General features: G+C 46.3%; 1 protein-coding gene across 3 annotated transcripts in view; it reads left to right on the forward strand.

Annotated features, from left to right (window-relative positions):
* The first annotated feature begins 222 nt into the window (after positions 1-222).
* Positions 223-27,345, forward strand: part of kctd18 (potassium channel tetramerization domain containing 18) — a 38,617-nt gene continuing 11,494 nt past the window's right edge. For 2 of the 3 annotated variants that reach the window (XM_033023539.1, XM_033023542.1), the window contains exons 1-4: positions 232-295; positions 1,498-1,692; positions 12,299-12,510; positions 27,012-27,205. In XM_033023539.1, the coding sequence (XP_032879430.1) occupies positions 1,536-1,692; positions 12,299-12,510; positions 27,012-27,205 (563 nt within the window). In that variant the 5' untranslated portion in view covers positions 232-295; positions 1,498-1,535. Of the gene's footprint in view, positions 296-1,495; positions 1,693-12,298; positions 12,511-27,011; positions 27,206-27,345 lie in introns of all 3 variants that reach the window. The other variant, XM_033023540.1, reaches the window with a different exon arrangement.

The following is a 27,345-nucleotide window of genomic DNA, read 5'->3' on the forward strand; positions in this document are numbered from 1 at the left end:
GTACCGCTCTGCTGGGGTGGGGGCGGCAGAGGGCGGGTTTACTGGGCTGCAATACCGCTCTGCCGGTATGGGGGCAGCAGAGGGGGGGGCTGCGGTGCTGCAGGGCTGCGGGGCTGCAATACCGCTCTGCTGGGCTGGGGGCGGCAGCGGGCGGGGCTGCAGTACCGCTCTGCCGGGATGGGGGCGGCAAAGGCGGGTTTACTGGGCTGCAGTACCGCTCTGCCGGGATGGGGGCAGCAGAGGGCGGGGCTGCGGCCTCCATCGGCCGGGACGGACGGCGCCTGGCGACGGGGAGGTGAGTGCGGGGCGAGTGGAGGCCGCTCTCCCGCAACTGGTGGAGCGCGGGGTGAGCGCGGCGAGGAATCCCCCCCCTCACCCCCCCATCCACCGGCGGCCCGGGGAGGCCCGGCTCCCCCCTCCTCACTGGAGGCACAAACTCTGCACACCCCCCCCCCCTCACCTCCACTCACCCCCCCCTCCCCCTCAACCCCCCCCCCTTACCCCCCCCTCATCTCCAATCACCCCCCACATCCTCACCCCTCAATCCCCCCACCCCCTCAACGTCACCCCTCAATCCCCCCACCCTCACCCCCCCCACATCCTCACCCCTCCCCTCAATCCCCCCCTTACCCCCCCATCACCTCCACTCACCCCCCACATCCTCACCCCCCACACCCCCTCCCCCCCTCAACTTCACCCCTCAATCCCCCACCCCCTTTACCCCACCCTCCCCCTCCCCCACATCCTCACCCCTCACCATCACCCTCTCCCCCTTCCCCACCTCCCCTCACGCTCACCCCACTCACCCTCATTCCCTTCCTCACCCTCATTCCCTTCCTCACCCACCCACTCATCCTCCTCACCCTCTCATCCCCTTCACCATCCTCCTCTTCTCATCCTCCTTCACCCCCTCATCCTCCCCTTCACCCCCTCATCCTCCCCTTCACCCCCTCATCCTCCCCTTCACCCCCTCATCCTCCCTCTCACCAGAAGTCTATAAGTACTCTTTTAGTTTTAAAAACCAACACTTAAAAAAACACATTGACCTCTGTTTGTGTCCGTGCAGGGTGGGGTGTAAATGAGGACAAATCTTTTACACACGATAGGCCACATGCGTTAATAAAGCAAAACACTGGAGGAACTCAGCCACACACATCTGTGGAGGGAATGGACAAACGAGCTTTTGGGTTGAGTGTGTTTGTGGGGGGTGGGGGTTGTACTTCTTTAAATTTGAATATTTAATGTTCATACTGAGGGTTGTAGACTCCCCAGATGTAAAAAAAGGTCACTACACTAATAAAGCAGTTTATTTAAATCCGCAAAAGGTATAATCAAGCTAACTTGAATACTACTAGCGTTAAATCAGTTTTTGTTAGAAGTGTATCATTACTGGAAGTACATCTGGCGACTAACTTGCCTTAAAGTGGCATTCTGTATCCTGAGAAACATTTGAGTTGTAATGCTGACAACCAACTCTTAAATCTTTACTTTCCACAGTTAGAATCGCAGTGATGGAGTGACCAGTGTGGCATATCATGGAGGCTTGTGAGGGAGAAGCTATTTCTGAGATCCTGCGATTGAATGTGGGAGGTTGTTACTTTACAGCCAGACGAAACTCCCTCTGTCGTTTTAAGAACTCAATGCTTAGTGCTATGTTTAGTGGACGATTTCCTTTGAAACTGGATGAATCAGGTAACATGGGTTATTTTGTCAAGCATAACAATTCATAAGTCTTCAGGGACAATTAGAGAAAATGGCTAGATGGAAATGAACTTTTATGGACAAGTACTAACTGACGTGCAGGGATATTAATTTGTTATATAATACAACATTATTTTAATGTTTCCTTGAGTAATATGAACAACTGATTTTTTGAAAGCATATTTACTTTGTTTTTTTTTACTGCCATAACCATATAACCATATAACAATTACAGCACGGAAACAGGCCATCTCGACCCTTCTAGTCCGTGCCGAACACATAATCTCCCCTAGTCCCATATACCTGCGCTCAGACCATAACCCTCCATTCCTTTCCCATCCATATAACTATCCAATTTATTTTTAAATGATAAAAACGAACCTGCCTCCACCACCTTCACTGGAAGCTCATTCCACACAGCTACCACTCTCTGAGTAAAGAAGTTCCCCCTCATGTTACCCCTAAACTTCAGTCCCTTAATTCTCAAGTCATGTCCCCTTGTTTGAATCTTCCCTACTCTGAGTGGGAAAAGCTTTTCCACGTCAACTCTGTCTATCCCTCTCATCATTTTAAAAACCTCTATCAAGTCCCCCCTTAACCTTCTGCGCTCCAAAGAATAAAGCCCTAACTTGTTCAACCTTTCTCTGTAACTTAGTTGCTGAAACCCAGGCAATATTCTAGTAAATCTCCTCTGTACTCTCTCTATTTTGTTGACATCCTTCCTATAATTAGGCGACCAAAATTGTACACCATACTCCAGAATTGGCCTCACCAATGCCTTGTACAATTTTAACATTACATCCCAACTTCTATACTCAATGCTCTGATTTATAAAGGCCAGCACACCAAAAGCTTTCTTTACCACCCTATCTACATGAGATTCCACTTTCAGGGAACTGTGCACAGTTATTCCCAGATCCCTCTGTTCACCTACATTCTTCAATTCCCTACCATTTACCATGTACGTCCTATTTTGATTTGTCCTGCCAAGATGTAGCACCTCACACTTATCAGCATTAAACTCCATCTGCCATCTTTCAGCCCACTCTTCCAACTGGCATAAATCTCTCTGTAGACTTTGAAACTCTACTTCATTACCCGCAACCCCACCTATCTTAGTATCATCTGCATACTTACTAATCCAATTTACCACGCCATCGTCCAGATCATTGATGTACATGACAAACAACAGTGGACCCAACACAGATCCCTGTGGCACCCCACTCGTCACTGGCCTCCAACCTGACAAACAACCATCCACCATTACTCTCTGGCATCTCCCATTCAGCCACTGTTGAATCCATCTTGCTACTCCACCATTAATACCCAACCAGTGAACCTTCTTAACCAACCTTCCATGAGGAACCTTGTCAAAGGCCTTACTGAAGTCCATATACACAACATCCACTGCTTTACCCTCATCAATTTCCCGAGTAACATCTTCAAAAAATTCAAGAAGATTAGTTAAACATGACCTTCCAGGCACAAATCCATGTTGACTGTTCCTAATCAGACCCTGTTTATCCAGATGCTTATATATATTATCTCTAAGTATTATTTCCATTAATTTGCCCACCACTGACGTCAAACTAACAGGTCTATAATTGCTAGGTTTACTCTTAGACCCCTTTTTAAACAATGGAACAACATGCGCAGTACGCCAATCCTCCGGCACTATTCCCGTTTCTAATGACATTTGAAATATTTCTGCCATAGCCCCTGCTATTTCTACACTAACTTCCCTCAATGTCCTAGGGAATATCCTGTCCGGACCTGGAGACTTATCCACTTTTATATTTCTCAAAAGTGTCAGTACTTCCTCTTCTTTGATCCTCATAGTTTCCATAGCTACTCTACTTGTTTCCCTTACCTCACATAATTCAATATCCTTCTCCTTGGTGAATACCGAAGAAAAGAAACTGTTCAATATCTCCCCCATCTCTTTTGGCTCTGCAGATAGTTGGCCACTCTGACTCTCTAATGGACCAATTTTATCCCTCGTTATCCTTTTGCTATTAATATAGCGGTAGAAACCCTTCGGATTTACTTTTACCTTACTTGCCAAAGCAACCTCATATCTTCTTTTAGCTTTTCTAATTTCTTTCTTAAGATTCTTTTTACATTCTTTATACTCCTCAAGCACCTCATTTACTCCATGCTGCCTATAACTATTGTAGATCTCCCTCTTTTTCCGAACCAAGTGTCCAATTTCCCTTGAAAACCATGGCTCTTTACAATTTTTACGTTTTCCTTTCAACCGAACAGGGACATAAAGATTCTGTACTCTTAAAATTTCACCTTTAAATGTACTCCATTTCTCTTCCACATCTTTCCCATAAAACAAACTGTCCCAATTTAGTCCTTTTAAATCCTTTCGCATCTCCTCAAAGTTAGCCTTTCTCCAATCAAAAATCTCAACCCTAGGTCCAGTTTTGTCCCTCTCCATAATTATATTGAAACTAATGGTATTGTGATCACTGGACCCGAACTGTTCCCCAACGCATACCTCTGCCACCTGACCCATCTCATTTCCTAACAGGAGGTCCAGTACCGCCCCTTCTCTAGTAGGTACTTCTATGTATTGTTGCAAAAAACTATCCTGCACACATTTTACAAACTCCAACCCATCCAGCCCATTTACAGAATGTGTTTCCCAGTCTATGTGTGGAAAATTGAAATCTCCCACAATCACTACCTTGTGCTTACTACTAATATCTGCTATCTCCTTACATATTTGCTCTTCCAATTCTCGCTCCCCATTTGGCGGTCTATAATACACCCCTATAAGTGTTGCTACCCCTTTCCCATTTCTCAGTTCCACCCAAATAGCCTCCCTAGACGAGCCCTCTAATCTATCCTGCCAAAGCACTGCTGTAATATCTTCCCTGATAAGCAATGCAACACCTCCACCTCTTGCCCCTCCAATTCTATCACACCTGAAGCAATGAAATCCTGGAATATTTAGTTTCCAATCACAGCCCTCCTGCAACCATGTTTCACTGATCGCCACAACATCATACTTCCAGGTGTCAATCCAGGCTCTAAGTTCATCCACTTTTCTTACAATGCTCCTAGCATTAAAATATACACATTTAAGAAACCCACCCTCTCTTATTCTCTGATTATTTTCTTTTTCTTCTCTCTCCCCTACATTTTGGGTCAGAGTGCTACCATTCTCTGCCCCCTGCTTCACACACTGACTGCTAGCTTTCCCAATTTGAGTCCCTCCCCCCAACCATACTAGTTTAAAGTCTCCCCAGTAGCCTTTGCAAATCTCCCCGCCAGGATATTGGTCCCCCTTGAGTTCAAGTGCAACCCGTCCTTTCTGTACAGGTCGCACCTTCCCCAAAAGAGGTCCCAATGATCCAGAAACTTGAATCCATACCCACTGCACCAGTCTCTCATCCACGCATTTATCCTCCACCTCGCTCCATTCCTACTCTCACTGTCGCGTGGCACAGGCAGTAATCCTGAGATTGTTACCTTTCCAGTCCTTCTCCTTAACTCTCTACCTAACTCCCTAAATTCTTCTTTCAGGACCTCTTCTCTTTTTTTACCTATGTCGTTGGTACCTATATGCACCACAACCTCAGGCTCCTCTCCCTCCCATTTCAGGATTTCTTGGACACGTTCAGACACATCCCTGACCCTGGCACCAGGGAGGCAAACTACCATCCGGGACTCCTGTCTGCGTCCACAGAATCGCCTATCGGACCCCCTGACTATAGAGTCCCCTATTACAATTGCCCTCCTCTTCTTTTCCTTACCCTTCTGAGCAACAGGACCGGTCTCTGTGCCAGAGGCCCGGCCGCTGTCGCTGCCCCCAGGTAGGCTGTCTCCCCCACCCTTACTCAAACACGAGTACTTATTTTCAAGGTGTACAGCCACCGGGGTACTCACCAGTCCCTGCCTCTGCCCATTGCCCTTCCTAACTGTGACCCAGTTTTCTGTCTCCCGTGGTCTTGGAGTGACCACCTCCCTGTAACTCCTTTCTATGACCTCCTCGCTCTCCCTGAGCAGACAGAGGTCATCGAGTTGCTGCTCCAGGTTCCTAACGCGGTCCCTTAGGAGCCCCATCTCGACGCACCTGGCGCAGATGTGGATGTCTGGAGGGCACTCAGACTCCATGACCTCCCACATCTGACATCCAGAACAGTAAACTGCCCTGGCCCTCATTCTCCCCCTTTATCCGAATATAATAAAGCCTTACCCGGGATACAAGCCAATCAGCTGCTATCTCTGATCCTCTTCCACCAATCAGAGGCTTCCACCAGAATCCTTCTCTGGAAGTGAGATGGAACGTTACAGATTTGGGTAACCCACAGCTCCAGGCAACTCCTCCTCTCACCAACGGCTCCCCGAGCCTCTGTAAACGCAAGCCCCGCGCTGTTTTTATACTTACAGCTCCAGGCAACTCCTCCTCTCACCAACGGCTCCCCGGGCCTCTGTAAACGCAAGCCCCGCGCTGTTTTTATACTTACAACTCCAGGCAACTCCTCCTCTCACCAACGGCTCCCCGGGCCTCTGTAAACGCAAGCCCCGCGCTGTTTTTATACTTACAGCTCCAGGCAACTCCTCCTCTCACCAACGGCTCCCCGGGCCTCTGTAAACGCAAGCCCCGCGCTGTTTTTATACTTACAGCTCCAGGCAACTCCTCCTCTCACTAACGGCTCCCCGGGCCTCTGTAAACGCAAGCCCCGCGCTGTTTTTATACTTACAGCTCCAGGCAACTCCTCCTCTCACCAACGGCTCCCCGGGCCTCTGTAAACGCAAGCCCCGCGCTGTTTTTATACTTACAGCTCCAGGCAACTCCTCCTCTCACCAACGGCTCCCCGGGCCTTGGTAAACGCAAGCCCCGCGCTGTTTTTATACTTACAGCTCCAGGCAACTCCTCCTCTCACCAACGGCTCCCCGGGCCTCTGTAAACGCAAGCCCCGCGCTGTTTTTATACTTACAGCTCCAGGCAACTCCTCCTCTCACCAACGGCTCCCCGGGCCTCTCCCAACGGCTCCCCGGGCCTCTCCCAATAAGTTTGGATTGCTTTATTTTCAGTTTTCATCTATCGGTCAAAATGCTTTATATTGCTTTTGCGGACATTGGCATTTAGGATTCTGCTTAAAGCAAATATCTTTTGTTTTCAGTTCCTAAACACTTTAACTCCCCCTCCCATTCCCAATCTGACCTTTTGGTCCTGGGCCTCCTCCATTGTCAGAGTGAGGCACAGCGCAAATTGGAGGAACAGCACCTCATATTTCGCTTGGGTAGCTTACACCCCAGCGGTAAGAAAATTGACTTCTCTAACTTCAAGTAACCCTTGCTTTCCCTCTCTCCCCATCCCTCCCCCTGCCCTGTCTGAGTGTCCCCTGGTTTGAAGTATATCTCTGTATGTTTAATTGTCACCTTCTCCTAGATAACAATGAACTTCTATATTTTCCTTGAACTGCACCCCCTCTTATACTGTTTGGCTTTAAAATGACCATTGTTTGTGAGTATTCGCGATCAGCCAGTTCGACAGTAAGGTAGGCAGGGAAATTATCCTGCGCTGTTCCTTCCACTCTGCTGAAGGCTAGCATGTGTTCAATAACTCATGGGAGAACTGAGAATCAAGATAGGTGAGCATTACCGAGAAACTTTGTGAAAAGGTGTGGCCATCAATTCCCAAATTACAGCACAAGGACTCCATGGGCTGAGAAGTCTCCATTCTGTGATGTGAACTTCTGATTCTTTGGCATGAGTGCCCTGGCAGTTACTGCAGCTAATCTCCACATCTTCAGTTGTGGGCATGCGTACCGTGTGGCTCGCCATATACTCTCGCTGAAAATGTTGGAGATAAGTATCTCCCTGTGGCTTTAGGCCGGCAGCATCCCACGTTGATGTTCAGCTATTGCTCAGCTCATCTTAGGTGTGTTGTGACATGACCGGTGGCCATTTCAGCTTAACAAACTCCGGCTCTACCACTTATAACATCAAATAGTTTGTCATTGTTGTTGTATCTGATCTCATGTGATAGGAGCAGAATTAGGCCATTTGGCCCATCAAAGAGCCTGTCCCATGGTGATTTTTTACGGCGACTGTGGGCATCATTGACTGACCTATCAGGTCACCGAAAAAGTCGCGGCATGGCGCGGTGGTGACGCGGTGTGATGATGTATTGACGCACGGTGTCTCCTCAAGTGTTGCAACATTTTTTTTTTGAAGCTGGATTTTGAACTGTTCAAAATCTTTCGGCGTCCCTGATACGTCAGTCAATGATGCCGGCAGTCGCCGAAAAAAATCGGCAAGTGGGACAGGCCCTCAAGTCTACTCCACCATTCAATCATGGCTGCTCTATCTCTCCCGCATAACGCCATTCTCCTGCCTTCTCCCCATAATGATTGACACCCGTACTAATCAAGAATCTATCTATCTCTGCCTTAAAAATATCCATTGACCTGGCCTTCTGTGGGGAAAGAATTGTACAGATTCACCACCCTCTCTCACTGTCCGTGGCTCATTGAAGGTTCCCTGACGGCGGCTCGTATGTTAGTAACAGAGACCATGCATCTGGATATTGCTGTTGAACCAATTGGAAATTTGTAAAGATAGCAGTTGGTTGTTGTATACCAGTGTCATAGTTTAACTCACGCAGGTCACGAGGAGAACATACAAACTCCGTACAGACAGCACCCGTAGTTGGGATGGAACCTGGATCTCTGGCCCTGTAAGGCAGCAACTCTACCACTGCGCCACCGTACCGTTAGTCATAGAGCTATGCAGCACGCAAACAGGTCCTTCAGCCCAACTCATCCATGCACACCCTAACTGATAGTTGCCCAACCTAATCCCACTAGTCTGCGTCCGACCCTTATTACTGACTAACAACAAGAGCAAAGGAGGAAGCTGTTAAAACTAAAAGGCAAATTAATGTTTTATTTGCAATTAAACGGAAGATGTTCAATTAAATGTTTATTTTAAATCGACCTAAAACGTCACCAATCGATGTTCTCCAGAGATGCTGCCTGACCTGTTGTGTTACTCCAGCACATTGTGTTCTTTAGGAGCATGAACTTAATTTAATACCCACAACACCAGCAACTTATTTATCAATAAATTACAAATTGTAATCCAGCACAGGAACTGGTCATTTGGCCCACAGTGTCTGAACACAATGCCAAGTTAAACTAATCTCTTCTGTCTGCATGTAAACTTGCATATGCCATTACTTGCATATGCCAATCTAAAAGCCTTGTAAATGCCACTATTTTATCTGCTTCCATTATCACCCTGGCAGCACATTCTAAGCACCCGATTATCTCTATAAAAAAAACATAAATTTTGGTGCATAAATGTTAAGGGGGGGGGATGTTAGATTGTGATTTGCATATATTGTGATGATGAGCTTAGAAAGAGTAAATAAGAAGCTATTCCCATTGACAGGTGATTTGAACACGTAAGGAACACGAGATTCAAAGTAACTTGACAAAGACACGGGGATGTGAGGAAACATAAGAATATAACTTAAGAATCAGGAGTGAAAGTAGACCATTTGTACCTTCAAGCATATTGTGCATCAGGATCACTGCTGACTGCCTACTTCAGCTCCTTGTTTCAGCACTATCCCCTTGTTCCTTGATCCCCTTCACATCCTGAAGTCCAGTTTTCTTTGAGATCTTTGGTTTCCTCCCACACTCTAAAGACATACAGGTTTGTAGTTTGATTAGCTTGGTATAAATATAAATTGTCCCTCGTGCGTGTAGGATGGTGTTAATGTGCGTGGATTGCTTGTCGGTGCGGACTCGGTGGGCCGAAGGGCCTGTTTCCGTGCTGTATCTCTGAACTAAAACTAAAAATCACCTGATCTGTTTTGACTGAACTCAAATAATTAAGCCACATCAGACCACTTGTGCTGAGAATTCCAAAGATTTTGATCATGTGTGAAGAAATGCCTTCTCATCTCAGACCTGAATGGTCAGCCCTGTACTTGGAGACCATGAATTCTGGTTTTAGACACCCCAGGCAGTATAAACATCTTTACTGCATCCAGCCTGTTGAACACGATAATTTAGATTTCACCAGAACTCTGTGGATTGGCGGAAAGATGCCGTTATTCACATTCAAATCCTCCTGCAATAAAGGCAAACATTTTTGAAATCTAACATAAAAATAGCAAAGCTGGAAACACCAAGCAGGTCAGGAAAGAAAATCTAATGAAACGTCTCTGACCTGAAGCACTGACACGTTTCGCTTTCCACAGAAACTGCCTGACGAGCCGAGTTTTACCAGCATTTTCTGTTTTTATATCATGTGCATCCCAATCTTTAGGGTTACTATTTTTCTGACAGTATTATGTCTTTCCACTTATCCGATTCTAAGGCTGGACCATCTTTCCTGTTTTCTTCTACCTCAGGGATATGTATTTGTTCTAAGCTATGTAAATGTGCTTGTTTACAATCTATTCCATTTAACGTAATTTCCCAATTGCCACATAAACTGTGCTTGCTTCGAGTTGGTTTTGTTTGGACGTAAGGTGAACTAACCCATTCTCATCCCCTTAATATCAGATTACTGATTAACTATTTTTTATCATCAGCATGAACATTTACAACACTTAATTCTGACCTTGTTCACTTTACAAGCATATCTCTGATGCCTAGCACCAATTAGACAGTACTAATTCATTTCTAATTGTGGATAAATTAATGTATCCATTTGCTACCAATGTGTACATTCAGAGGAGACTGCAGACTGTCTTTGGTAGAATATGGGCAGGTAATGTCCATTTGGGATGGCACAGTGGTGCAACGATAAAGTTGCTGCCTTACAGCGTTTGCAGTGCCGGAGACCTGGGTTCGATCCCGACAATGGGTGCTGTCTGTACGGAGTTTGTACGTTCTCCCCGTGACCGTGTGGGCTTTCTCCGAGATCTTCGGTTTCCTTCCACACTCGAAAGACGTACAGGTATGTAGGTTAATTGGCTTAGTGTATGTGTAAATTGTCCCTAGTGTGTGTAGGATTGTGATAATGTGCGGGGATCGCTGGTCGGTGCGGACACGGTGGGCTGAAGGGCCTGTTTCCGCTCTGTATCTCTAAACTAAAAATGTGAATGGTCGAGATCATGACAGATCAGATTTAAAATGCAATAAAAACAAAAGCAGAGTATTTTAGATAAATGAAAACCTGTCAATGTGTAGAGAGACTGGGGTGTCTATGGATTACTGATAGTTAACGTTCAGATTGAGTTCAGTTTATTATTATCATGTGTACTGAGGTTTAGTGAAAAGCTTTTTGCGTGCTAACCAGGCAAAGAAAAGATAAAACACGATTACAATCAAGCCGTCCACAGTCCCAGATAAATGATAAAGAGTACAACATTTAGTACACGATAAAGTCTGATTAAAGATAGTTCAAAGGTCTCCAATGAGATAGATAGGAGGGCGGGACTAGCTGCTGAGAGGACCTTTCAGTTGCCTGATGTTAGCTGGGAAGAAACTACCTGATTTTGGAGGTATGCATTTTCAAACCTGTACGTATAAGGGTTTGTCTTGAATGATCCCACGTATAAGAAAGGGAAATATCATTCTTGGATCTCGTGTAGGCCTTAGATGATTATAGCAGGCCACCTTGACTCTTCATAAGTTCAAAAGTTATAGGAGCAGAATTGGGCTATTTGGCCCACCGAGTCCACACCGCCATTCAATCATTGCTAATCTATCTTTCCCACTCAACCCCATTCTCCTACCTGCTCCCCATAACCTTTGACACCTATACTAATCAAGACCCTGTCAATCTCCACTTTAAAAATACCCAAAGATTTTGCATCCACAGCGTGTATGGCTATGAATTCCACAGATTCACTACCCTCTGAACACAGAAATCCCTCCTCATCTTTCTGTAGATATGTCCTTTTAGTCTGAGGACATATCTATAGAAAGATGAGGAGGGATAGGTCTGAAGAAGGGTCTCGACCTGAAACGTCACCTATTCCTTCCCTCCAGAGATGCTGCCTGTCCCGCTGAGTTAATTCAGCTTTTTGTGTCTACCTTACAAGATAATATTTTTATCAAAAAGCTTTTGTCATGTTATAGGTTTTGTTTCATCGCGACAACAATAGACCTTTAAACAACATGATTTTTGTGTTAAAATCGGCCAGTGCGGCATTCCCTTTGTGTGTGCTTGCCATCTCTTTTTAAATTGTTTTCATCCCTTCATTGTGTGCTGAATTTTTTTCTGCTGTTTGTATATTAAATGGACAGCAGGCAAGATGTGATGCAGATGTAAGTCTTACCGGTTGGAAGATAAACTGTTTAAGATAAACTGTTTAACTGCGCCTCAGCGCAGAGGGAGAAGAGGAGGGAAGAGACAGTAACCCTAAGATTTTTGCCTCAATCACAGTGAGGAGGTGCCTGGTGAACTCACTGTGGTGGATGTTATTTTGTGTTTATTGTGTGTTTTGTTGTTTATTATTACATGTATGGCTGCAGGCAATGACATTTCGTTCAGACCGAAAGGTCTGAATGACAAATAAAGGATCTAAGTCTAAGTCTAAGATAGAACTAAATTCTTTGAATGTGAAATTTACTATGTAAAGTGTCTAATGTACAGTCTTTTTTTAACATAGGAGCTTGTCTTATTGAACGGGATGGAAACCTCTTCAAATATCTCTTGGATTATCTGCATGGAGAACTCTGCATTCCTGATGAAGCAAGAACTCGTGTGGCTTTGCAGGAAGAGGCAGATTACTTTGGCATTCCCTTCCCCTGCAGTTTGACCGACTATTTATCTAGTGAGATGGAGAGACATTGCTCAAAATCGGATATTGAAATCAAAAAGGTTTGTCATGCTCATTTGAGACTATTTTACCCAGTAGACTGAAATGTACTTTTGTTTTGAGGAATGCTGTTTTTATTCAATGATATATATTGATTGAATATTGGGAAATGAACAAAAGTCCATGCCAAGTATTTTTACAATTGATTGTTAAGGCATTTGTTTGATTGTTGAAGCCGTGCCAAATCAGCAGGCTGCTACTTTAGGGTAATTTTTATTTCTATTAAATAACAATATAAATGTCATAAATGTCATATTTTATCGAGATTGGATTATATAAGTTAACACTGCCAGCCCCCATATACTCAGTTCCTCCCATCTTTGCATTTTAGAGCTTCCTTACAGCTCTGTGTTTGCCAATGTCAATGGTTCTTTATTATCACTCGTACTGAGGTACAGTGCAATTCTTTTTCAGTTCAGTTCAGTCACATGCCCTGAGGTACAGTGAAAAGTTTTTGTTGCATGCTATCCAGTCAGCAGAAAGACAATACGTGATTACAATCGAGCCATTTACAGTGTATAGATACATGGAATAACATTTACTGCAAGGTGAAGCCAGCAAAGTCAAGGATGGTCTGAGGGTCACCGAAGAGGTAGATAGTAGTTCAGCACTGCCCTCTGGTTGTGGTGGAATGTTTCAGTTGCCTGATTACAGCTGGGAACAAACGTCCCTGAATCGGGTGGTGTGCGTTTTCACACTTCTATACCTTTTGCCTGATGGGAGAGGGGAGAAGAGGGAGTGACCAGGGTGCGACTCGTCCTTGATTATGCTGCTGGCCTTGCCGAGGCAGCGTGAGGTATAAATCAATGGAAGGGAGGTTGGTTTGTGTGATTGTCTGGGCTGCGTCCACAATTCGTTGCAATTTCTTGTCTTGGATGGAGCTGTTCCCAAACCAAGCTGTGATGCATCCTGATAAAATGCTTTCTATGGCGCATCTGTAGAAGTTGCCGAGAGTTGCTGGGGACATGCAAAATCTCCTAAGCTTTCTTAGGAAGTAGAGGCGTCAGTGTGCTTTCTTGGACGTTGCTTTAATACAATTTAGTAAATTATGACTATACATAAAGACAATCCCAGATAAAGTATAAAATGTATAGAAATAGTCCACTGAGACCGTATAGAAGAATCACCAGGTTTTAACGTAATTTCAAAGTCCCAAGTTGTAGGTGGCCATTTGGTCGCCTACTTGGCTGCAGGGCCTCCAGCCATCATCTTGATCCCGATTTTCCAGCGAACTATCATCACTCTCATCGCCCGGCCACCTTCAGTCGTTATGCCCCATTGTCGTCTCTCGCAACCGAACTCTAGGGCAAGGAAGGCAAGACCCCGGATCCACTTATCAGCCATTTGTTCTTGCGTCTGCCGTCACCGACTCCCTCTGATTCTCCGGTCCGCAGGGTCAAGTAGGGGACAGGCTCAGCAGCTTCCCTGTTCACTGTTCGGGTTCTGCGGAGGGAGAGCCAGGCCTGCCGCTGGGAGATAGCCACGGCCCGGCGATCATTCTGCTGTTCTTATCATGGCTCACTGCCTCCTGAATCAGGAGATTGTGGATCATTCGGATGCAGATCATAGCTTGATATTTCAGAGCCACACAGAAGAAGTACTGCACTGTCAGAAATGCTGCCTATGGATGAAACATTAGTCTCATCTGAATAAGTGAGTTCAGTATTCCAACTGTGCATGCCCAGGTCATAGGTCACTAGCTGTAAAGTCTCGGCAATGGTGGTGCTGCATTGTGTGCAGGCTTGCGTTTTGTCCGTGATCGGGTGCTCTTGTTGCTGCTGGACCGTCCCAATCCCCTCCCCGGTGTCCCGTCCCTGTCCGGAGGTGGCCCTGGGCTGGCAGGGCGACTCTGGACTTGCAGCCGCTGGCTCCTGCTCGGCTCTGCCTGTCCTGCCGGGTTGGCCGACAGCCCTCCACCTCCACCCCCCTCCCCTCAGTCCGACACCGAGGTGCTGCTGAAGATGGGCAGCCGCTGGCTGGATGAAGTGGCAGCGAGTACCGGGGGTGAACTAGCATGTCATCATAGCGGCACCATCTGGAGTTGGAGCGGGGTTGGGCTGGAGATGGCGCTGGCTGTGGGTCTGTGAGTTCGTGCTGGCGCTGGGCCTGGGGGCCGGTGTCCCATCGGTCCGGACCTCTCCGACCGCCCCCCGGGCAGGGATGGGACACTCGAGTGGGGGGGGAGAACCGGAATGAGAGCTGGTCCAGTCTTCCCCCCCCCTGGTCTTCTCCCACCCTAGTCTCTCCCTCCGGTCCCTTAAGCGGCGCTGAGCTGCTTTGTGTAATACGGGGCTTTATTTCCTCCATATTTTCGATCTTTCATTATTCTAGGTAAATACTGGGTTAAAACTATTAATGAGTTGCATTTATTTTGCCTTTGTACAACGCTGCGATGTTTTTCTCGTTTTTATTGGCTCATGCCTCTGAGTGAGCGAAGATAAATGACATAGATACATAGAAAATAGGTGCAGGAGTAGGCCATTCGGCCCTTCGAGCCTGCACCGCCATTCAATATGATCATGGCTGATCATCCAACTCAGTATCCCGTACCTGCCTTCTCTCCATACCCCCTGATCCCTTTAGCCACAAGGGCCACATCTAACTCCCTCTTAAATACAGCCAATGAACTGGCCTCAACTACCCTCTGTGGCAGAGAGTTCCAGAGATTCACTACTCTCTGTGCGAAAAAGTTTCTTCTCATCTCGGTCCTAAAGGATTTCCCCCTTATCCTTAAGCTGTGACCCCTTGTCCTGGACTTCCCCAACATCGGGAACAATCTTCCTGCATCTAGCCTGTCCAACCCCATAAGAATTTTGTACGTTTCTATAAGATCCCCTCTCAATCTCCTAAATTCTAGCGAGTATAAGCCAAGTCTATCCAGTCTTTCTTCATATGAAAGTCCTGACATCCCAGGAATCAGTCTGGTGAACCTTCTCTGCACTCCCTCTATGGCTATAATGTCCTTCCTCAGATTTGGAGACCAAAACTGTACGCAATACTCCAGGTGTGGTCTCACCAAGACCCTGTACAACTGCAGTAGAACCTCCCTGTTCCTATACTCAAATCCTTTTGCTATGAAAGCTAACATACCATTCGCTTTCTTCACTGCCTGCTGCATCTGCATGCCTACTTTCAATGACTGGTGTACCATGACACCCAGGTCTCGCTGCATCTCCCCTTTTCCTAATCGGCCACCATTTAGATAGTAGTCTGCTTTCCTGTTTTTGCCACCAAAGTGGATAACCTCACATTTATCCACATTATACTGCATCTGCCAAACATTTGCCCACTCACCCAGCCTATCCAAGTCACCTTGCAGTCTCCTGGCATCCTCCTCACAGCTAACACTGCCCCCCAGCTTAGTGTCATCCGCAAACTTGGAGATGTTGCCTTCAATTCCCTCATCCAGATCATTAATATAAATTGTAAATAGCTGGGGTCCCAGCACTGAGCCTTGCGGTACCCCACTAGTCACTGCCTGCCATTGTGAAAAGGACCCGTTTACTCCTACTCTTTGCTTCCTGTTTGCCAGCCAGTTCTCTATCCACATCAATACTGAAACCCCAATACCGTGTGCTTTAAGTTTGTATACTAATCTCTTATGTGGGACCTTGTCGAAAGCCTTCTGAAAGTCCAGATACAACACATCCACTGGTTCTCCCCTATCCACTCTACTAGTTACATCCTCGAAAAATTCTATAAGATTCGTCAGACATGATTTACCTTTCGTAAATCCATGCTGACTTTGTCCAATGATTTCACCACTTTCCAAATGTGCTGCTATCCCATCTTTAATAACTGACTCTAGCAGTTTCCCCACTACCGATGTTAGACTAACTGGTCTGTAATTCCCCGTTTTCTCTCTCCCTCCCTTCTTAAAAAGTGGGGTTACGTTTGCTACCCTCCAATCCTCAGGAACTACTCCAGAATCTAAAGAATTTTGAAAAATTATCACTAATGCATCCACTATTTCTGGAGCTACTTCCTTAAGTACTCTGGGATGCAGCCTATCTGGCCCTGGTGATTTATCGGCCTTTAATCCATTCAATTTACCCAACACCACTTCCTGACTAACCTGGATTTCACTCAGTTCCTCTATCTCCTTTGACCCTGCGGTCCCCTGCTATTTCCGGCAGATTATTTATGTCTTCCTTAGTGAAGACGGAACCAAAGTAGTTATTCAATTGGTCCGCCATATCCTTGTTCCCCATGATCAACTCACCTGTTTCTGACTGCAAGGGACCTACATTTGTTTTAACTAATCTCTTTCTCTTCACATATCTATAAAAACTTTTGCAGTCAGTTTTTATGTTCCCTGCCAGTTTTCTTTCATAATCTATTTTCCCTTTCCTAATTAAGCCCTTTGTCCTCCTCTGCTGGTCTCTGAATTTCTCCCAGTCCTCTGGTATGCTGCTTTTTCTGGCTAATTTGTACGCATCATCTTTTGCTTTGATACAATCCCTGATTTCCCTTGTTATCCACGGATGCACTACCTTCCCTGATTTATTCTTTTGCCAAACTGGGATGAACAATTTTTGTAGTTCATCCATGCAGTCTTTAAATACCTTCCATTGCATATCCACCGTCAACCCTTTTAGAACTAATTGCCAGTCAATCTTGGCCAATTCACGTCTCATACCCTCAAAGTTACCTTTCTTTAAGTTCAGAACCGTTGTTTCTGAATTAACAATGTCACTCTCCATCCTAATGACGAACTCAACCATATTATGGTCACTCTTGCCCAAGGGGGCACGTACAACAAGACTGCTAACTAACCCTTCCTCATTACTCAATACCCAGTCTAGAATAGCCTGCTCTCTCGTTGGTTCCTCTACATGTTGGTTTAGATAACTATCCCGCATACATTCCAAGAAATCCTCTTCCTCAGCACCCCTGCCAATTTGATTCACCCAATCTATATGTAGATTGAAGTCACCCATTATAACTGTTTTGCCTTTGTCGCACGCATTTCTAATTTCCTGTTTGATGCCATCCCCAACTTCACTACTACTGCTAGGTGGCCTGTACACAACACCCACCAGCGTTTTCTGCCCCTTAGTGTTTCGCAGTTCTACCCATACCGATTCCACATCCTCCAAGCTAATGTCCTTCCTTTCCACTGCGTTAATCTCCTCTCTAACCAGCAACGCTACTCCACCACCTTTTCCTTTCTCTCTATCCCTCCTGAATATTGAATATCCCCGGATGTTCAGCTCCCAGCCTTGGTCACTCTGGAGCCATGTCTCCGTGATCCCGACTATATCATAATCATTAATAGCTATCTGCACGTTCAACTCATCCACCTTATTACGAATGCTCCTTGCATTGAGACACAAAGCCTTCAGGCTTGTTTTTACAACGCTCTAACCCCTTATACAATTATGTTGAAAAGTGGCCCGTTTTGATTTTTGCCCTGGATTTGTCTGCCTGCCACTTTTACTTTTCACCTTGCTACCTATTGCTTCCGCCCACATTTTACACCCCTCTGTTTCTCTGCTCACCCATTTAAGAACCCCACCACCTCTTATTCTCTGTTTATTATTGTTTTCTTCTTTCCCCCCTACATGTTGGGTCTGAATGCTTTCCTTCTCTGCCTCCTGCCTCACACACTGTCTAATAGCTTTCTCTATTTGAGTCCCTCCCCCCAACCATTCTAGTTTAAAGTCTCCCCAGTAGCCTTTGCAGATCTCCCCGCCAGGATATCGGTCCCCCTCAGGTTCAAGTGCAACCCATCCTTTTTGTACAGGTCGCACCTTCCACAAAAGAGGTCCCAATGATCCAGAAATTTGAATCCCTGCCCTCTGCACCAGTCCTTCAGCCGCGCATTTATCCTCCACCTTGCTCCATTCCTACTCTCACTGTCGCGTGGCACAGGCAGTAATCCCGAGATTGTTACCTTTGCTGTCCTACTCTTTAACTCCCCTCCTAACTCCCTAAATTCGCCTTTCAGGACCTCTTCTCTTTTTTTACCTATGTCATTGGTACCTATATGTACCACGACCTCGGGCTCCTCTCCCTCCCCTTTCAGGATATCTTGGACACGTTGAGACACATCACAGACCCTGGCACCAGGGAGGCAAACTACCATCCGGGTCTCCCGACTGCGTCCACAGAATCGCCTGTCTGACCCCCTAACTATAGAGTCCCCTATTAGTATTGCTCTCCTCTTCTTTTCCTTATCCTTCTGAGCAACAGGACCGGTCTCTGCACCGGAGGCCCGGCCGCTGTCGCTACCCCCAGGTAGGCTGTCCCCCCCAACAGTGCTCAAACAGGAGTACTTATTGTCAAGGTGTACAGCCACCGGGGTACTCTCTAGTCCCTGCCTGTGCCCCTTGCCTCTCCCAACCGTGATCCACTTGCCTGCCTCCTGTGGTCTTGGAGTGACCACCTCCCTGTAACTCCTATCAATGACTTCCTCGCTCTCCCTGACCAGACGGAGGTCATCGAGCTGCTGCTCCAGGTTCCTAATACGGTCCCTTAGGAGCCCCATCTCGATACACCTGGCACAGATGTGGACGACTGGAGGGCTATCAGACTCCATGACTTCCCACATCTGACATCCAGAACAGTAAACTGCCCTGGCCCTCATACTCCCCTTACCTAGGATACAATACAAAACAAACTGCTACAATACAAAACAAACAGCTACAATACAGTACAACCAGCAGAGAGCTGCTCCCTCTTGTCTGCTTCCACCAATCAGCGGCTTCCTCAAACCCACTTGTTTTTGAAGTGGAACTTGGAACGTTGAAGATTTCAGCTCCTCCTCCCTCTGCGACCTCTCCAATGGCTCTCGGTCCTCTGTAGAAGCAAGCCCCGCGCTCCTCTTTAAATCCTACCGCTCAGGTGTAGCTCCTCCCTCTGCGACCTCTCCAACGGCTCTCGGGCCTCTGTAGAAGCAAGCCCCGCGCTCCTCTTTAAATCCTACCGCTCGGGTGTAGCTCCTCCCTCTGCGACCTCTCCAACGGCTCTCGGGCCTCTCGCATGACACGCATTTTTAATTTTTTTCTTGAGGGTGGTGGGAATGAAATTAAATGTATGATTTCTATAACTTTCAATAGACTTTAAGGAGTTCTTTGCACTGATTGCTCCTTTTTTCTTTACCTGCATTTGGCAGCACAGGCTTCCTCATGGCTGCTGCAGCTACAGCAAGAGCTGCATGTTCAGCTTTTCTTCCCTTTTTTTTAACCCCCTCTCCGCTAAAACATCTTCAAAGTATTTACTTTCCATGACATAAAATCTTCCAGCTTCATATCTTGGTACTTTGAATCAGCCATGACAAATAGAAGTTTAAAAAAAGACAAAAACTCGGACCAAAACTATACTCACTGTATCTATAGTGCTGAGATCTATTTACCGTTATAAGGGCCGGTCCCACTTGGCCGTCATTTGCCCGCCATTTACAGGACCTTCAAAAATGTAGTCGCCGCGTTGTGCTGCACGGGTAGCATGTGGGTAACGCGGGACGGGAGCATGGAGAGGCGTGGAGGAGTGTGGAGTTGCGCGCGGTATTGCGCGGCGCTCCAGGATTTCGTGCTGCACGAAATCTTCGCACGCCACCGGCGTGGCGTATCGCTTACACACGCAGACGTACTGCGGTCGCACGCTGACGTCCTGACCTTTTACGTGTAGTGCATGGTGACGCATGATTACGTCACCGTGCGTAACCATGCGCTGCCGTGCGCCGCCCATACGCAGCTTTTTACATGTCATGTATATAAGCGCGCGCGATTTAAGAGTACATTGTGGATAATTACTTAGCATTTTCAGAACAATGGGAATGTTGGCAATCTTTGGCAACAGGCAATTCACATGAGGAATGAGACATTGAGGGTTTGGCAGATGTTTGTATTCAGAACGAGCTGGAAATCCTTGCACACAAATTCCTGAAAGGTTACATACCAATACATACCAATATAGAAATGGAAGAACAAACCAGATAAGTGATACAAAATGCAGGAGTAACTCAGCGGGACAGGCAGCATCTCTGGAGAGAAGCAATGGGTGACGTTTCGGGTCGAGACCCTTCTTCAGACTGAAGAAGAGTCTCGACCCGAAACATCATCCATTCATTTTCTCCAGAGATGCTGCCTGTCCCGCCGAGTTACTCCTGCATTTTATGTCTATCTTCAATTTAAACCAGCAACTGCAGTTCCTTCCCACAGATTAATTTGGTCTGCAGCTTGCTACTTTTCATTCACCTCTTTTTTTGAATAAGGGAATTACGTCTGCAGTTTTCCAATTGCTAGCATCACTCAAGAAACTGGAACATTTTAGAAAATCACCATAAATATCATAAACTGGGTAAATATCATAAACTGGGTATTCAAATGACGTCAGTGCTGATGCATGATGTCACTACCGGCCTGTCGCGTAAATGACAGCCAAGTGGGACATGCCCTATAGCTTACGACCTTTGACAAATCCCATGATTCCTTGCGTTTTTCGGAATACCAAACTCGCTTATTCTTTGGTGGATGTAAGGTCCTTTGGAGAATGCACCAGTAATACTTTATTTTAACGTCTGTTTTCCAAAATTGCAAACTGGTTCTACAGTGTACATGCACTGTGATCTAGACAGATTATATCCTGAACTGAACTGAACTCATTCCTACTACATGCATCAACAGTTCATAGTTCTTGGTGTAGTTGTCTCTTATTGCTCAGTCACCTGCTCATTCCAGAAGGCTCATCATGATGAAATCACATACAGTGCCCTCCATAATGTTTGGGACAAAGACCCATCATTTATTTATTTGCCTCTGTACTGCACAATTTAGATTAGAATAGATTAGATTAGATAGCCTTTATTGTCATTCAGACCGAAGTCTGAACGAAATTGCAGCAGTCAAACATACAATACAATACAATAAAAAACAACAACAAACACATATTAACATCCACCACAGTGAGTCCACCCAGCATCTCCTCACTGTGATGGAGGCAAAAGTCTTAGGGCTGCAGTCTCTTCCCTCCTCTTCTCCCTCTGCGCTGAGGCGATACCCCACCGGGCGATGTTAAAAACTGTCCCGCGGCTCAATCACCGCGCCCCGGGGTGGTCGAAGCTGCCGCCCACCAGTCCTGCTGACGCAGCCGCTGTAATAGAATAATTGAGATTTGTAATAGAAAAAAATCACATGTGGTTAAGGTGGTTAAGGTGCGCATTGTCAGATTTTAATAAAGGCCATTTTTATTCATTTTGGTTTCACCATGTAGAAATTACAGCTGTATTTATACATAGTTCTCCCCTCCATTTCAGGGCACCATAATGTTTGGGATACAGCAATGTCATGTAAATTAAAGTAGTCATGTTTAGTATTTTGTTGCATATCCTTTGCATGCAATGACTGCTTGAAGTCTGCGATTCATGGACATCACCATTTGCTGGGTGTCTTCTCTGGAGATGATCTGCCAGGCCTGTATTGCAGCCATCTTTAGCTTATGCTTGTTTTAGGGGCTAGTCCCCTTCGGTTTTCTCTTCAGCATATAAAAGGCATGCTCAATTGGGTTCAGATCGAGTGATTGACTTGGCCACTCAAGAATTGACCATTTTTTAGTTTCAAAAAACTCCTTTGTTGCTTTAGCAGTATGTTTGGGATCATTGTCTTGCTGTAGAATGAACTGCCGGCCAATGAGTTTTGAGGCATTTGTTTGAACTTGAGCAGATAGGATGTGTCTATACACTTCAGAATTCATTATGCTACTACCATCAGCAGTTGTATCATCAATGAAGATAAGTGAGCCAGTACCTTCAGCAGCCATACATGCCCAGGCCATAACACCCCCACCACCGTGTTTCACAGATGAGGTGGTATGCTTTGGATCTTGGGCAGTTCCTTCTCTCCTCTATACTTTGCTCTTGTCCTCTCTCTGATATAAGTTAATCTTCATCCCATCTGTCCACAAGACCTTTTTCCAGAGCTTGCTCTTTTAAGTACTTGGCAAACTGCAACCTGGCCATCCTATTTTTGCGGCTAACCAGTGGTTTGCATCTTGCAGTGTAGCCTCTGTATATTAAGACCATTAACTATGATGCCGTCCTTGATCACCAGCTCGTCGTGGACCAGGAAGAAGGGTTGAGCCTCAGCCGGTGCACTGGCGCGCTTGCTTGGCCAGCCACGTTTGATCACGGAAGAAAGTCGCTGCAGAGCAGGATCAGCAGCGGTGTGCTCGGCCAGGCACTGGAGCTGCTTAGTGGGAACAAAGTTAACGCCGAGCACAAGTAGATCCTCTTGTACGTAGGGGTGGCGGTCGCAGGAAGCCCGTGGGGCGCGAGAGAGAGTGTCGGCAACGTGCATCTCCGTGCCCTTCTTGTAGACTAGTTTAAAGTCAAAGCGCTGTAACTGCAACATCTTGCGTTGCAGCCTGGCAGGAGCAACATGGATCGGCTTGTTTAAAATGGTCACCAGCGGCTGGTGGTCAGTTTCGACCGTAAAACGGCTGCCAAAAAGGAAGTCCTTGAATTTGGAGCAGGCGAACACAACTGCGAGCAGCTCTTTTTCGATCTGAGCATACCGTTGTTCGGTGTTGGTCATGGTGCGGGAGGCGTACGAGACAGGATACAGCGATCCATCATCCGAGGACTGTAGGCAGGCCGCACCGAGCCTGAACCTGGAGGCGTCGCAGGTGACAGTGATCGGGCGCCGTAGGTCGAAAAACCTTAGTGTCGGGGTGCTGATCAACTTGGTCTTCAGACAGTCGAACGCCTGCTAGTGTTGCGGGAACCAGGACCAAACGGTGTCATTTCTGGTCAGTTGCCGCAGGGACGAGCTCAGCTCGCTGAGATTGGGTATAAACTTCCCTAGGTAGTTCACCATACCCAGGAATCGTTGCAGACCGAGCACGTCGGTGATTGCGGCCGCCTTCAATGGGTCGGGCTTTAGTCCGTCCGAAGTGAAGACATGCCCGACGTACGTGACCTCAGAGACCCGAACCTGCACTTTTAGAGTTCAGCTTCAGGTTGATCCGCCGAGCCCGATCCAGGACGCAGCGGAGGTTCATGTCGTGCTCGGCAACGTCCTTTCCATAAACCAGGATGACATCCACGATGATGGCGCACGGCAGGCCCTCTGAAACACCTCGCTTGCAGAATTGATGCCGAATGACATTCGCAGAAACTTAAATCTGCCAAACGGTGTCGAGAACGTCGTCAGGTCGGAGGAGCCCTTGTCCAGTGGTATTTGTCAAAAGGAACTCTTCGCGTCAAGGACTGAGAAGACAGTGGCCTGTCCGACTTGGGCTGCAACGTCCTCCACGGTCCTCATGGGGTAGTGGGAGCGCCTGATTGCGAGGTTTAAATCCTTCGGATTGATGCACACCCGTATTTCGTTTCTGTCCTTTTTCAGGGTGGCAACCATGGTGGAGACACACTCGGTGGGCTCGCTGACCGCCTCCAGCACTCCCATGGCGACCATGTCATTCAACATCGACTCAACTTTGTCTTTCATGGCGTGGGACACTCTATGCGGTGCGCGGACCACGGCCGCCACCTTCGGGTCAATGGCAATTTTGTAGGTGATGGGCAGCTTGCCCAGCTCATCGTTAAACAGGTCAGGGTATTCCGATATCGGATCCAGCGAAATCAGCACTTTGTGGACCGTTCGGTCGAACGACACCAGTCCCAGGTCCTGGCATGCCTGGTTGCCCAACAGAGTCACACAGTCAGAGCTCAAGACATAAAACGTAAGGGCAATTGAAGGTGGCCTTTCCCATCGGTCTCAGCACCTCGCCCCCGTAAGCATGCAGAGTGGAGCGGTCCGCAGTTAGGAGCTCATTGTTTCTAATCTTGAACAGGCTTGTTGACATTACGTTGACCTTGGCACCCGTGTCGAGCTTAGCATGGAAACTGCAATTGTTGACCGTAACCAGGACAGTCGGATCGGGTAGTCGGCCAGGTGCGTGGAGGAGTGAGAACACACTCGCCTCCCCTTGAGAATTAATTGGATCAGAAACGTGGGCCGTGTCTAGCGAGGACTGGGAACCATACTGGTTATCAATTTGCATCAGCATGTTTAAGTTAGGTCTAGAAACCTGTGGAACTCTCCCACGGGAGCGGCAAGCTGCAGAGAAATGATTTAACTTCTTACAAAAGTTGCAGGATTTGCCGTAAGCTGGGCACGGCGACTGCTTTTGATGCATGTAGTTGCAATTGGGGCACTTACTGGGGGGCACCCCGCCGGGACCGTAGCTGGCCCGTGGCACAAATTTTGTGTTATCCATCCGAGGACGCGGTCTGTTAAACCCGGTCAGATTGATCGATTTTGTGTCCGACCCCCGCTGACCGATCTGCGGGTCAACGACCTCAGCCATTCTGCAGGCGTGCATGGCTTCGCTCAAAGTCAGATCTGGTTTCCTGAGGAGCTCCGATCTTAACCTCTGATCGAGCATCCCCGTCACTAAAATGTCCCTGGTAAGCTGGTCTGTCATTGCACCGAAACGGCACCTTTGGGCTAGGTATCGCAGGTCAGCAATGAAACATTCAACAGGTTCTTCCGGCAGCTGCTTTCTGGTGAAAAAACGCGCCCTCTCTAAAATACGGTTCGAGGGCAGGTCGCAAATCTCCCTGAACTTGCGCAGCAGGCATACCGGGTCGTCAGCAGTCTCTAGAGGTATCTGTACCTGATCATCGGGACCCAAAACCGGCGGGTCGTAGGTGAAGGTTCTTGCTCTCCTCATGGCATCGGGGCCGGCAAGGTTGAGAAGTAGAGAGGCTTTGACCGCATCGGGCTCGTTCCGATGTGCGATGTTGATGTAGTGGCTGAAGTCCAACTCGAAGGTAGCCCAGCGCTCTGCGATGTCAGAATCGAAGATGAGGGGCGCGGGCTTTCGGCACGAGGATGCCATGGTCAGTGAAAGCAAAACTCAGAGAAAGAAAGAAAACTCAGAAAAATAAATAAAACCCGGGAAACAGGAGACGCGAGTCTTTTCCGACTGATACCATGTAAATAAGTGATCAAAGACACTTGTACTTTACACTAGTCTTTAATGAGAACACAGGGTTAAACACACATCAGCAGTCACTGTCTCCAGTCTGCTACTGTACCGCGCAGAAGGAGAAGAAGGCGTTATTATAATTGGTAACTAAGGCGTGGTTAGTGGTATTGAGGTAGCTATATTATTGGTTGCATGCATAAACCATCTACACAACAATAAAAGTTTCCAAAGGTGATGGAAAGACTGGAGGAAAGGTGAGGTGCTGAGATCTCTTATACCTGCATTAGGAGGCAATTCTTGAGCACCTGAGCATTAGTCTGAAGAAGGGTCTCGACCTGAAACGTTGCTTATTTCCTTCGCTCCATAGATGCTGCCTCACCTGCTGAGTTTCTCCAGCATTTTTGTCTACCTGAGCAATTACAAACGCCTGTGAAGCCATGTGTCTCAAACATTATGGTGCCCTGAAATGAGGGGACTATGTATAAACACAGCTGTAATTTCTACACGTGAAACCAAAATGTATAAAAAATGGCCTTTATTAAAATCTGACAATGTGAACTTTAACCACATGTGATTTTTTCTATTACAAATCTCAAATTGTGGAGTACAGAGGCAAATAAATAAATGATGGGTCTTTGTCCCACTGTATTAACATACAGTCACTCTAATGCTATACAATATAATTCCTTTCAATGTTATTCTAACACTACACAGATGCCACCACTATAAACATAATCTAAACCTATGGTGATTTTAAGTTCTGTATACCTATCTTTTGAAGTCTGTTTTTTAAAACTTTATTCTAAAGTAGATGGTATCCAGTAAAGAGCAGTAATTCCCCAGTGACTGCATGTGGACTTCACTAAGAATAAGCTTAACGACTGAAAATGACACAATTTCCTGAGATATCTGTCTCCTACATTGTAATGTGATCAAGGAAAACAAAAATCTCTAATAAACTTCACTCTTGGAGATGGAGAATTTTAACTTTCCTCATCCTGCACTTAAGATATCCTAAATGTTTGTTTAGTCAGGAAGGGGATAGGTAGAATTTCCTGAAGGGATCTGAGAGAGGGTCTCGACCTGAAATGTCACCTATTCCTTTTCTCCAGAAATGCTGTCTGATCCGCTGAGTTACTCCAGCTTTTTGTGTCTATCTTGGGATTTATAACCTATTCCAGTATGGCCCTCTGAGCCTATACATGATGTAAAGAACCAGCTCCCAATTAATTATCCTCAAAATTATGTGTTTATGTTTGCTTTGATCTGTTGTGCTGACTTTGGTTTGTGAATCATTAATTTAATCTTGGCCAAGGCAATGACAAGCACATTTCTGTAGCCTAGCAATCTAGTTGTGGGCACATTACTGCATCCTAAAGTGTTCCCGGAAATCCAGAATGACCCAGAATCCTATGTATTTTTCCCATGTGTGAAATCCTTGAGGATCAAAAAAATTGCTAACTTACCTAATGTAATAAGTGTTTGACATATGTGTTCACAAGAAAAATATGTAAAACAGTTCAATACGTTTTTTAGATTCAAAATACTTTTTTTGTCATCACTCATACAGGCACTATCGGACATGTGTGACTCCTATGGTTTAATCTGTACACATCCCATGGTGTGGATCTTGCACTATCTCAATACTTGTGGTGCCAGCTGTGAAAGCAAAATCCTGGGTGTATTTGCATCAAAGATCGAAGGGATTGCAGCCATTGAAAAACAGCTGGGATGCAGAATAAAAAGCAAAAGTATCTTTAAGAGGTATGTGGTTGATTTGTGTGATCCATTTGCATTATTCCCTGCATGTTATGTTTACTTTGCATAAAGAATGTTAAGATTGTTAACTGTTAGATTTAATCAAAAGAAAGCTGATAATTCTGCCTCCTTAATTCCTTTTCAAA

Source organism: Amblyraja radiata, chromosome 7 (assembly GCF_010909765.2).
Source record: "Amblyraja radiata isolate CabotCenter1 chromosome 7, sAmbRad1.1.pri, whole genome shotgun sequence".
NCBI lineage: Eukaryota > Metazoa > Chordata > Chondrichthyes > Rajiformes > Rajidae > Amblyraja > Amblyraja radiata.